Raw genomic sequence first — 13,397 nt, 5'->3', positions numbered from 1 at the left:
TCAGCATTTCAGAGAGAGAAGAATAGATCTCAGAGTTCATGTAATACAGCTCCATCATTTTACGGATGAGGAAACTGGCATATAAGTGTTGAGGGTGATTTGTGCTCAGGATCCCAGGAGTGAAGATTTCCATGCCTTTTCCCCAATAGTCCTTCCAAGATTACCTTGATCTGTTGTACCCATATTTATTTCCTCTGAATTCTCCCTCCCCTAAAATCCTTCACTGGTTTCTATGAGTGCTCTAATTGAACCGTCCTCTGGTGTCTTGCTTCACTCCCAGCTCCGGAAGAAGTATGGCCCCATGTTCACTGTGTACCTGGGCCCGCGGCCAGTAGTTATTTTGTGTGGACATGAACTGGTGAAGGAGGCTCTGGTAGACCGAGCAGATGAGTTCAGTGGCCGTGGAGAAATGGCTACATTAGACCAAAACTTCCAAGGTCATGGTAGGTAACTACAATCACCAGAAATTACGTACTAAGTGTGTTCTAGGTTCTTTGATAAGTGCTCTACAGGAATTATTGCATTAACTCCTTTGAGAAAGCCATTAATATTGAACTAATTTTACAAAAGGAAAAGCACTGGTGAGGAAGATGAGGTAATGTCCCAAAGAAGTGGTGGAATCACTTTGCTTTGAAGAAATCTGATTCTAACGTGATCGCTTACTATGTTATTTCAGTTCTTACATTCAATGAATTAGTGCATGACAATCTTTGTGCACCAGTTGAAGCCTTCATAGCTAACCACATTTCTTATCTTCATACACATACCTAGCACATAGGTCTCTGACTCTTTACTTAGGAGGATTATTTTCTAGTGTTACCCACATACCTACTATTAATTCCCTATATACTTTAATCCAAAGCAGGTTCATTCATTCCATCTTTTCATCTCTCTCTCTCTCTCCCTCTGCTTTTTCTTCCTTCAATCCATTATTCAAATCCATCAAAGCATATTCATTATTCTTTATATGCAAACATCTATTATATTATGTATATATCAATTAATATTCCACCCATCCATCCATTTGTTAATCCTTCCATAATTTGTTTATCTCTTAATCTTTTCATCTACCTTCAAACCATTATCCATTCATCTCAAACCATCCACATATTAACATTTCACTTAGCTACTCAATCTTTCAATTTTCTACCTATCGGTCATCTAGTCATAAATTCTTCCTTTCATTGATAAATCTACCTGGAAATGTCATTAAACAATTTACCAATCCACACAGCTGGTGATTTCTAAATAAATCTTACTACATGGTAACTCCATCAGTTTAGGTGTATTGATGTACAAGTACAAGCTTCTGTATATACATCTGTGTTGATCTAGAGAATCCATGTGGTGCACAGAAAATAGAACTGTGTTCTAATTCCAGGGTGCTGTATGTGGCATTAAACCCTACCTCTTCCACCTTCCCCTGCATTCACTAAGTAATTTACCCAGTTCTAGCTCTTTCCTACAGGAAACTCTCTCTAATCTCCCCACCATTATTCCTAGCCTGACTCCCTTTTCCTCTGCCTCAGTCTGGAGTGCTTTTGAGGGTACTGAAGGAAGGGAATCTTAGTCTCCCCATTGAGCCTGCAAGGTCAAGAGGAACTTCTTCAAGAATAAAAAACTTTTATAGTTCACCCTATCCTTGTCTAGCACACAGCTGAGCACAGAGAGGGGAAGGGAGGCAGGAGCCTGACACTCAGATCCTGGCAGGTATAGCTATGGCCAATGGAGAACGATGGAAGATTCTCCGACGTTTTTCTCTGACCATCCTGCGGGACTTTGGGATGGGAAAGCGGAGCATTGAGGAGCGGATCCAGGAGGAAGCTGGCTACCTGCTGGAGGAATTCCGGAAGACCAAGGGTATGGGGGTCACAGGGGAGGGCTACTAGGTGACTGGGTGTTTATGGGGAGTATAGTCATAGAAGATGGACCTTGGTGGAAAAAAACACTCAAATGAAGAGGATGGAGAATATTATAGATTTGCCAAGCTATCAGCCATGTTCCATGGTAAAAATCAACATGGATGGCCCTCAGAGACCATTTCTCTAGAACCTTTTACCTCTGAATCTCACTGTGACTGTTTCCCCATGATATAATAATATATAGATTAGGATGATATATGAGTTTGTGTATTTTTTTGGAGGCAGGATCAAATTTCATTATGTGTATAGATTTTTATTGTGGTGAATAACTTCAAACTTACCATCTTCACCATTTTTAGTTGTATAATTCAGTAGGGTTAGGTGTATTCATATTGTTGGATTATAAATCTTAAAATTTTTTTCTCATCTTGCAAATCAGAAACTCTTTACCTATTATTCTTTTAAAAGAATTCCAGTTCCCAACCAAAAATAGGGTCTGCAACCAATGAAGTTTAGAGAGAAAAGGCCCAGGGGCTGAGAAATATGTAAAGAAAAATAGATAAGAGCTAGAAACAGACGTAGATTTCTTCAAATCAGAGATTTTTCCATCTGGATTCCATGGATAATTTATAGGATCTTTACAAAGGCTTTGAAAGGCCATGTACCCTCACAAGTTATTTGTCAAAATGTGCATTTGTAAATATGTACATTTTTCTGAAGCAACTGTTTCCAAATCTACTTCCTTGACCTGTGTTCCATTTTACAGATGGTGCAGCTGAGGTCTTGGGAAGGATTTCCTTCATAGCCTAAGTGGAATCCATGGTAGAGCTAGACAGAGTCCAGGCCTTCTCCTTCTCCTTCTCCTTCTCCTCCTTCTCCTTCTCGTTCTCCTCCTCCTCCTCCTCCTCCTCCTCTTCCTCCTCCTCCTCCTCCTCCTCCTCCTCCTCCTCCCTTCTTCTTCCTTCTCCTCCATCTCCTCCTCCTCCTCCTTCTCCTTCTTCTTCTCCTTCTTCTTCTCCTCCTCCCTTCTTCTTCCTTCTCCTCCATCTCTGTCTCCTTCTCCTCCTCCTCCTTCTTCTTCCTCTCCTCCTCCTCTTCCTACTTCTCCTTCTTCTTCTTCTTCTTCTTCTTCTTCTTCTTCTTCTTCTTCTTCTTCTTCTTCTTCTTCTTCTTCTTCTTCTTCTTCTCCTTCTCCTCCTCTTCCTCCTCCTTCTCCTTCTCCTTCTCTTTCTCTTCCTCCTCCTCTTCCTCCTCCTCCTCCTCCTCCTTGTCCTTCTCCTTCTCTTTCTCTTCCTTCTCCTCCTCCTCCTCCTCCTCCTCTTCCTCCTCCTCCTCCTCCTCCTCCTCCTCTTCCTCCTCCTCCTTCTTCTTCTTTGTTATTTTCAGTGCTGAGAATCGAACCCAGGGACTCATGCCTGCTAGGGAAGCACTCTAATACTAAGGTGCACCACCAGTCCTTCTTTTTAAAATATGGCCCTTACCATTGCTTTCCTCCCAAATCTGTGAGTCATTTTTTCTTTTTTAAGTCATAGATGGACACAGTACCCTTTTCTTAATTTTTTTAGTTGTAAATGAACCTTTATTTTATTTATTTATATGTGGTGCTGAGAATGAAACCCAGGGCCTTGCACATGCTAGGCAAGCACTCTACCACTGAGGTATGACCCCAGGCCCAGATACAATACATTTTTTAAAATTTATTTTTATATGGTTCTAAGGATCAAACCCAGTGCCTCACATGTGCTAGGCAAGCATTCTACCATTAATACAACCCCAGCCCCAAATTTATGACTCTTATCCACAACTGCATGTAAGCAACAATGTAACAATGAAACAATTAAGCCTTACCAGCATTTATTGAGTGTTAAATCCATGTCGGGCACTGTGCTAAGCATTTTGCATGGATCATAACATGGAATCTGCATGAACAAATGAGGTGGTCTTTAAGCCACTTTTCAGATTGAGAAATTTAGACTCAAACCCCCAAATAAGCTAATTCACATATACTATTACGTAGTAGATACAAGACCCAAATCTACCAATGGATGATTCCACATCCCTGATTACTAATTTTCACCTCCAACATAGACAATTTCCATCACCAGGTGCCCCCATCGATCCCACCTTCTTCCTAAGCCGTACTGTTTCCAATGTCATCAGTTCGGTTGTCTTTGGAAGCCGCTTTGACTATGAGGACAAGGAATTCCTAAACCTGCTGCGGATGATCAATGAGAGCTTCATAGAGATGAGCACCCCCTGGGCACAGGTACCACTAGTTACTTCTCTGCCCACTTCCAGTCTGAGTTCAATAGGCACTTGCCTGTACCTCACTTAATCTTTCCCACAGCCCTGGAAGACAACTATCAATATGCCCAAATCTCTAGGAAGCCAAAAGCCACACCTGGTTCCCAGACCCAGCACTGCATTTTGAGCCCAGCTTCCTGATTCTAGACACAACCCGCCTGGTGACCAGTACCCACTCCTAAATAATCCTCTTTGCCTGTTCCCTGCAGCTCTATGAGATGTACTCAGGAATCATGCAATATTTGCCAGGAAGACACAAACACCTCTACTATATGATAGAGGATCTTAAGGACTTTGTTGCATCCAGAGTGAAGATCAATGAGGCATCCCTTGACCCCCACCATCCCCGAGACTTCATCGACTGCTTCCTCATCAAGATGCACCAGGTGCTTGCTTCCATCCCCCAATACCCTTCTCTCATCTCCTCTGGGTATCTGCACCTTTAAGCCCCTCTGCAGAGGTTGGGGCAAAAAGAGCAAGTACTCCCATGCTTCACTCTATCCATAGATGGGATACAGAAACTATGAAAGTAGAAACTCTCACAACCTTTAAACTTTTTTTTAAGTTGATGAAATAAAATTTATTTTTATTGACATGCATTAAATGCACATATTAGTGGGTGATCACTGGTGTGATATTTCCATACATCATAAGGCAGGCACTGATCAAATTCAACCTTCCTTTTCCACTCACTTCTTTCCAATCACTAGTAATGACAATTCTTCTTTCTGGTTGAGTTTTTAGCTTCCACATGTGACAGAATATGTGGTATTTGTCTTTGTGTGTCTGGCTAATTTCATTTAACATAATGACCTCTGGTTTTATCCATTTTGCTGCAGATGGAAGGATTTCCTTCTTCCTTGTGGATGACTAGCTCCCCATTGTATATGGATATGGCATCTTTTTTTCTATCAATAATACGATTCAAATCCAGAAATATTAGTAACAAGGAAACTGAAAATCTTACATTTTTCCAATCGTATATGCCAGAGACTTAATGGTTGTAGAAAAGCAGAGTGAATCTTTAGCGTTTTTGAATTTAGGAAATTTAGAAGCTTAGTTATTTTTAAAAATATATTTTTAGTTGTAGATGGACACAATGTTTTTCTTTTATTTGTTTATTTTTATGTGGTGCCAGGGATCAAACCCAGTGCCTCACACATGCTAGGCAAGTGCTCTACCACTGAGCCACAACCCTGGCTCCTAGAAGCTTAGTTTTTTTAAAAATTGGAGCTGAAACTTTAAAAATTTTAAAGTCTTAGAGATGTAAAATTTAGAGGCTTAATATGTTGTATCATTGATTCTTAGAATTTTAGACATCTGGAAATTTCTATTTTTATCTTATAGAACCTTAGCCCTTGGATATGCAGATGCTAACATACAACAAGCGGGGAGGGGAAGAATAGAAATTTACTGGATTAGACAAAGGGGAATAAAGGGAAGTAGGGGTGGATAGGAAAAGAAAAGGCAGTGGAATGAATGGGACATAACTTTTCTATGATCATATATGAATACATCACCATGAAACTCCACATCATGTACAACTACAAGAATGGGATCTAATTAGAATAAGTTATACTCCATGTATGTATAATGTATCAAAATATACTCTACTGTCATGCATATCTAAAAAGGACAAACAAAAAAGTAAATAGAAACAAAGAAACTTAGTACTTAGTAGTTTAAAATTATAAACTCTAATATTTATAATTATAACCTTCAAATCTTACAAGGCACTACTCCCTTCTCCTGCTCTACTTCTCTGTCTACTACAGCCACAGTGCTCTCTGCCCTGTTCTTCCTCTAACACACCAGGATCAGGACCTCCGCTCCTGTCTCAGGATCTTTGCTCTGGTTGTTTCTTCTCCCAGCTTGGCTTACCCATCTATTGACTTTTCAAAAAGGCCTACAGTATTCACAGGGATAAAATAAGAAAATAAAGACTTAAGATGGTAGCTATTTATTATCTCCTCACTTTCAGGAAAAAAATGATCCCCACACAGAATTCAACCTCAAGAATTTGGTTCTTACCACGCTCAACCTCTTCTTTGCGGGCACAGAAACAGTGAGCTCCACACTACGCTATGGATTTTTGCTGCTAATGAAGCATCCTGAAGTGGAAGGTGAGTGTCCCCCCCGAAATGGCCCATCCTATCTGGCACCTCCTGGTCCTACCAGGACATAATCTTGAAAATTTAGGTTCCACAACCTTAGATAACTCTTCACTCTTCAGAACGCCAGGACATGGGATCTTGAAATCTCTGGTTTGGGGGCCACTAACCCAACCTTCAACTTGGTGTCTGTTGTAAGAGGCAGCTTCAAACCACACATATGTGTTACCTTAAAGTCCTGGAGTTCAGAAGTTCAGAGAAGTTTGATGAGGCTGAAACCAAGGGGGAGCCTTTTCCAACATTAACAGCTTCCTCTTTTGTATTTATGGGTTCATGGCTCTTTCTTGCTGCTGCAAGGCCAGTAGTGCAGATCTCTTCTTGCCTCCTCAGTTGCCACGTCCCCTTTTCCTACTCTGGTCCTCCAGCCTCTCTTATACAGACACACGTAATTGATTATACTAGCGCCCTTCTGGATGATCCAGGCTAATCTCTCCCTCTCGAGATCCTTTATTTAATGGCATCTGTGACATCTCTTTTATCCTTTTGTTGTCCTTTATTACATAACCTTCACAGGCTTCTGGGATTAGGAGGTATAGATGTCTTTGATGACTACAATGGAGCTGAAGTTATTGCCAAAATCAAATAGAATCCATCTTCATTCCAGTATGGTCTGGTTGGTAACTCTAGTTATGAGAAATTTGTTTCTCACTTACAAAAAAAAATTCTCCAATTTGGATACTCTTTCTAGTGAGGTGGTTTGAACCAAGCCAAAGCCTTTTTTTTTTTTTTTTTTTGGCTAAAAGGCTGTGTGGGGAAGCCCAGCCGGAAGCAGGATATTGGCCTGCTCATCTGTCTTCCTTGGCTCATTGGTGTTTCCAAGTCCAGGTCAAATGCTCCATCTAGCATCCAGGCTGGAGGCCTGTGCCTCCCAGGGTCTGATGGACATTTCTTGAGTACCACTGATGTGTCTGTTGTCAAGTGTGGATGATGGCCTTCACCCCAGAGCTCATTTGCTGGAGATTCTTAACTTCGTGGCATTCGCAAACAGAAGCTCCTCCTGCCCTCCCTTCTTGTTTTTTGCCTTCTTCCAGACAAGATCCATAAAGAGATTAACCAGGTGATTGGCCCCCACCGGATGCCACGAGTGGAAGACAGGATCAAGATGCCTTACACAGATGCTGTCATCCACGAGATCCAAAGAATGACAGACATTGTGCCCATGGGTCTCCCCCACAATGTCATCCAGGACACTCATTTCCGAGGCTACTTTCTGCCCAAGGTTTGGTCACACTCTCACTGTTTCATTCTCCCATGGCACCCTTCTCTCCTCATGGTCCTCCCTTCCATGGATTAACCAGGCCTGACCCTGCTTAGCTTCTAAAATCAGATGAGGTCTGGTGGGTCCAGGCTAGTATGGCTGCAGACTCTTGGTTCACCACCCCCTGTCCAATACTGCTTTCTTCTAATTGCTCCCATCTTCACCCCAGGGCACAGATGTTTTTCCTATGATTGGCTCAGTCCTCAAAGACCCCAAATACTTCTGCTACCCCGATGCCTTCTATCCTGAACACTTCCTGGATGAACAGGGACGCTTCAAGAAGAACGAGGCTTTCGTGCCTTTCTCCTCTGGTAGGTTTCAATGTATGGGTTTCCCCAGGGACATTTTAGAACCTTTTCTTGAAGCCCAAGTCAGAGTGGAAGCTGAGGACTATGTCCTGAAACTCTCAAATCCTAAAATCCCTGAATCAGGGAATATTAAAACCACTGGCTCTCATGTTTAGAAAAAAAATATTAGAGTAGAACAACAAAAATTTCCTATTAAGAACCAAATACAAAATATTTTAGTTTTTCCCAGCCTTGTGATCCTTGTCTGAACTACTCACCCCTGCTATTGTACTATGGAAGTGACCATCAACAACACTGAAACAAATGAGCATATGTGTGAGCCTATGAAATTTTATTTATGGACACTGAAGTTTGAATTTCATACTTTTGAAAAATCTTTGAGGAACTCAAAAGAAGAGAAGTTTGAAATTCTTGGGTCCTTTAGAAACTTTCCATTGGAATCAATGGAATCTGAGGCAGAGAGAAGTAGCTGCCAGTGTTGAGCCCTGCTAAGAAGCAGGTCCTAGCTGAGCATGGACAGGAGGAGCCCACTGAGTCTTGCTAATGACCCTATAAAGTGGACACAGTCATGACTCTTGAGATGCTGATGAGGCAGCTGAGGCCCACTGGGGTGATCAGGCCAGATGCCTCCCAGGCCCTCAGTACCTAGCAGATAATGCCTGACCTCCCACCCTGTTCTGTGCCTGCAGGAAAACGCATCTGCCTGGGGGAGGCCCTGGCCCGCATGGAACTCTTCCTCTACCTCACCTCCATCCTTCAGAACTTCTCTTTACGTTCACTGGTCCCCGTGGCAGACATTGACATCACTCCCAGGATGTCAGGCTTCGGCAACATTCCCCCAACTTACAAGCTCTGCCTTGTGGCCCACTGAGCGCCCCCTACTGGCCAGGCAAGACCAGTCTGAGAGCTGAGCTCTTCCTCTTGCTCCCCAACTCACCCACCCTCCTCATCTCTCCAAATTCTCCCCATAACCCTAAGAGAAGGCACTCTCACTACTGTGATGGGACCATAGGTCAGAGGATGACATCCAAAAACACACAGCTGTATGTCTTTGTTTTAGAAAAGCAACAAACTGCCCAACATCTGGCACAAGCCTGTAGGTGTAAGTTCACAGTTTCCTCTGTCTTGTTTCTGGCTGCAACAAACTTCTGTAGATTCTGTCTTTATGTTGTTCCCTTGCCTGAGCCCTGATAGTGATCATAATATAGTTCACAATCTTTTCTGGTTTATTTTGATGTGCATTTCCCCCAATAAAATCAACAGAGCTCAAGACTGTTACATATAGGAAATTTATTGTGCATTGTGTGAAACAGTATATAAAGTACAGAAAACCACCTGAAGTGAGCTTTTGGACTTCCTCATCACTGGTCATCTTCTCTGACAGCCCCATCTCCAGGGACTCCTCTCTGGTTGGGCCACCACATGCGACATTCTAGCCTTGAGCATCTTGAGTGGCATTACTCTTCCCACCATAACTTCTTTGCCATCCTCACTCTCCTAATTGCTCTTATCAAACACCAAATTCTGCATACTCCCCATTCCATTTTGAAGATAGTTCACTTGTTCATAGCCTATTATTCCATTTCTAAACTCTTGATGAGTTATTTTATTTATTCAACCAAAACGTGTATCAAATATCCAACATGTGCTGGCACACCCTTCATGGACATAATATCTTTCAGTGAAAAATAACTGATAAAACTCTCGCCCTCATGGAGCTTAGGTGCTAGTGCAAAAGGTTGACAATGAAGCATAAACTTTGATGATTTTAAATAGTAAAGGTTGCTGTGTGTTCGAGCATAATTGGTTGGCTTACAAAATCAATGAGAATACTGGAAAAACGGACTATGAACAGAAATAGGAAAATATGAAGCTCTGATAGAACTATCCAGTAGGGGATGCTGCCACCTCATTCAGCCCCAGTCATGAACACCATAGCCCAAGACTAATGACCTCTGCTGCTGCTGGAGACAACTTCTTGTTTGTGTCTGTGTTTTTGTGTCACACCCTCAATGTTCTAGGCAGGATAATTCAATTAGCCACATTTTAAAGACTGGGGGCACAGGATGTGGTGAGGAGGAATAAATGGTTCTTTGAGTTGTGATGGGGGGAGCAAGGACTTGCCTTTGATCAGGGATATCATAATAGACATGCTTGCAAAACCAGAAGGGAGTTTTTTTATTTTTAATTTGTTTTAATTAGTTATACAAGACAGTAGAATGCACTTATGCACTTTGATATATCATACATAAATGGTCTATAATTTCTCATTTTTATGATGTATAATAAACACAAAGTGCCCTTCTGCACATTATGTGGATAGGGCCCCCTGGGAAGCAGAGGTTTAGTTCCAGGCAGAAGTGCATTGTTTTGTGGGGCTGGGGGTGAAAGCATGTGAAGGAAAAAGAGGAAGGAAGGAGAAGCGTTCAGGAAAAGTCTCCAGACCAACGTGCAGTTGTGACAACTGTGGACAGTATGAAGAGAAGGCAGAGCTGGGCAGGGAGGGACCCAGACCACCATGCTGAGGCAACAGATTCCCCAGTCATCTTAGAAGTAACTCTCAAGTGAAGACTGCTGTTAGGAGTGTCTAGGATTGGGCAGAACAGGCTGTGACTGACACCTTGGCTTATGCTCAGTTCTGTCCAAGCTGTCTTAGAAGAATCCGGACCTGCTCCAAGCTCAGTGGGTCCTGAAGATGCTGCAGCCTGGGGCTCACATGCTCCTTGCTGCTGAATGGCAAGTTCTTCCTGCGTCGCTGCTGCTGTTTCTTCTCCTCCTCCTCCTCCTTTTTTTTCTTTTTTTTTGGTGCTGAGGATTGAACCCAAGGGTACTCTACCACTGAGTTACATTCCAAGCCCCTCTCATTTAAAAATATTCTTTTGTTCAAACATTTTTATCTTTTGTGGTGCAGGAGATGAACTCAGCGGCCCTGTACGTGCTAGGCAAGTGTTCTACCACTGAGCGACTCCCCCAGCCTCCCCTAGACCTTTTAATTTTTTTTTTTTATTTTGAGCCATGCTTAGGGCTTTGCTAAGTTTCTATAACTTTTCCTCAAACTTGTGATATTCCTGCCTCAGACTCTGGAGTTTCTGGGATCACAGGTGAGCACCAACATGCCTGGCAAATGGCAAGTTCTTGAATGAAACTCCAAATGGTGCATCTCCACATCTGTGGCAGACACAGATGTACAAAAGTTGTCATCAAACACTAGACCCAGTCCCTGACCACAAGGACGTCACAGTTCAGGACATTAATTTCTTGTATGAGGGACATTCAGTATGAAGTACATCATTTTATCTAACAAAGAGAAAAAGCCAATTTACATAACAGAAATAATACAGATGCAGAAAGAAACCCCACAGATGATTTTGATGACTGTACAAATTGATCATTGAACATCGTTTTTCTTCAGCAGGATGCTGATGGGATTGAAAGATATCAGAGAGGTAGAAGTGTTGCCCTGAGGGATGGCTCCGCCGTACAGGTAAATTCTGTTCCTCACAGTGTTGTCCAGGAGACCTGGAGGTTCTAATTGTGGAGAATGTGAAGGGCTCTCTCTGGTCCTGTCCTTAGCACCCTCCTGTCAGTTTGCTGGCACTTGGATATCACAGTTTGTCATGCTGCTTCCCCATGAGACAGATTGAGCCTTTTTTTTTGAAGTTCTGTAAATTTAAGATGACACACTGTGGTTTTGTGTTTGAGTCTTTGATTACCGAGGACTGGACTTTGTGTGTTTATGTATGTGCTGCATTTGAACTTTAATAACCTGTGAATAAAACTCCTTGTCCATGTGGTTCCTCTACTGTCAGGATATCTCTCACTGACTCTAAGTTGTTTCACAGTTAGGAAAGTATCTCATTTGGGGGGGGGGAAGGATTGAACCCCAGGGGCACTCAAACACTGAGCCACATCCCCATCCCTTTTTATATTTTATTTTGAGACAGGGTCTAGGTAAGTTGCTCAGGGCCTCACTCAATTGCTGAAGCTGGCTTTGAACTTGGAATCCTCCTGCATCAGCCTCCCAAACTGCTGTGATTATAGGCACATGTCATCTTACCTAGCTAGTAATCCCACTTCTGATGGTGGTTAACAGGATTCTACCTAATGCTCTTGCTCTTGAATTTTCATGTTTCTAAAAGTCATTTCTTCTGAAGTAAAATGACTTCTAATTTTTCTTTTTCTTTTTTACCAAGCTATCTCTGGTTATAGAAAGGCTTTTTCTTCTGTGCATGTGTTCATCTTACCATTTCATTAGGGCATACAAATGTCAAAATTATGAGGACATAATTTTGTGCTCATAATGTTCTTTCCAACAACACTTGAATACGGGAATTCAGTACAAGGTAAATTATGAGCATGCCCAACAATAGAGGTGTGGTGGATCCTACCCAGTGGGTTATGCTGATCATTGAAAAGTCAAAATCTAAATTCAGCCACATAATGTTATGTCATATATATAATTAAAATAGTAATAAATGAAAAATTACATTTTAAATTCTGCTGAAATATGTTTTACAAAACTATTTTCTGGAAATTCTTTGAAAACATGATCAGTGACTCCATTTTTCTTGGAAGGTATTAAATAATTAATTGGTATTATTCTTTAAAAAAGAGAAAAAGTCAGACTCCTTGAAAGACATTAACAATAATGCTTTTACAAATCTCTCATTTCCTGTAAATACCAGACTGAGACAAAACCAGATATCACTCCCACAGGTTTCTTCTTTCTCTCCATTGGATTTTCCCTGTGGGTGAGCATCTGAGTTGATGTAGGTCCCTCCCATTGCAGGTGAGAAGACCACCTGCCTGTTTTCCAGGAGCAACCTGCCAAGAGTTCTCTTTAACCACTGAAGTAATGATTTTAATGACACCAGTCATAACCTCTTCTTCCCAGTCTTGGTGGGAAGAGTGTGAAACACAGCTAATACTTCTTTCCCTGGCTCTGAGTGTCCATCTTGATAATGCCTAGTTACATGGGGCAAATGACTGCTGGTGGTGTATTTAGTAGGACTTGGGAACTTTTAAATTCTATTTAGTTTTAATCTATTTAAATTGAAGCACTGATACTTGATTCATTTATTAAGACAAATATTTGGGACAATTAAATATTTGATAGGAGAGTTTAATTTTCCAGTGGTAAATTTTATTACATCTAAATGCAGATCAAGAATCTCAAGAAAGAGTAGAGTATATAGGTCAACATATCCCATATATGTAAAATACTCACCAGATTTAGAAGACATACTGAGAAAAGGGGTTGTAAAGTCTCAATAATAAAAAAAATGAAAAAGTAATGAGTATTTTAAATACTATTGATCAATAAATATATGAAAAAATGTTCAACATCTGTAGCAACTAGAGAAATGCAAATCAAAACTACTCTAAGATACCATCTCACTCCAGTTAGAATGGCAATCATAATAATACAGGCAACAATCAATGTTGGTGAGTATGTGGTGAAAAAGGTACACTCATACATTGCTGGATTGCAAAT

General features: G+C 41.4%; 1 protein-coding gene across 12 annotated transcripts in view; it reads left to right on the top strand.

Moving 5' to 3' along the window:
• The window catches only part of LOC101956983 (cytochrome P450 2G1), a 146,536-nt gene that overhangs the window by 105,907 nt on the left and 27,232 nt on the right, over positions 1-13,397 (top strand). For 7 of the 12 annotated variants that reach the window (XM_078032031.1, XM_078032030.1, XM_078032032.1 and 4 more), the window contains 7 exons: positions 281-443; positions 1,711-1,860; positions 3,968-4,128; positions 4,376-4,552; positions 6,148-6,289; positions 7,369-7,556; positions 7,765-7,906. In XM_078032031.1, coding sequence (XP_077888157.1) covers positions 281-443; positions 1,711-1,860; positions 3,968-4,128; positions 4,376-4,552; positions 6,148-6,289; positions 7,369-7,556; positions 7,765-7,906 — 1,123 coding nt within the window. Of the gene's footprint in view, positions 1-280; positions 444-1,710; positions 1,861-3,967; positions 4,129-4,375; positions 4,553-6,147; positions 6,290-7,368; positions 7,557-7,764; positions 7,907-8,592; positions 11,279-11,315; positions 11,388-13,397 lie in introns of those variants that run through there. The other 5 variants (XR_013430772.1, XR_013430773.1, XR_013430770.1 and 2 more) reach the window with 3 other exon arrangements.

This window comes from Ictidomys tridecemlineatus, chromosome 15, assembly GCF_052094955.1.
Source record: "Ictidomys tridecemlineatus isolate mIctTri1 chromosome 15, mIctTri1.hap1, whole genome shotgun sequence".
In the NCBI taxonomy this organism is placed as follows: Eukaryota; Metazoa; Chordata; class Mammalia; order Rodentia; family Sciuridae; genus Ictidomys; species Ictidomys tridecemlineatus.
This window is presented reverse-complemented; position numbering and strand designations above follow the sequence as displayed.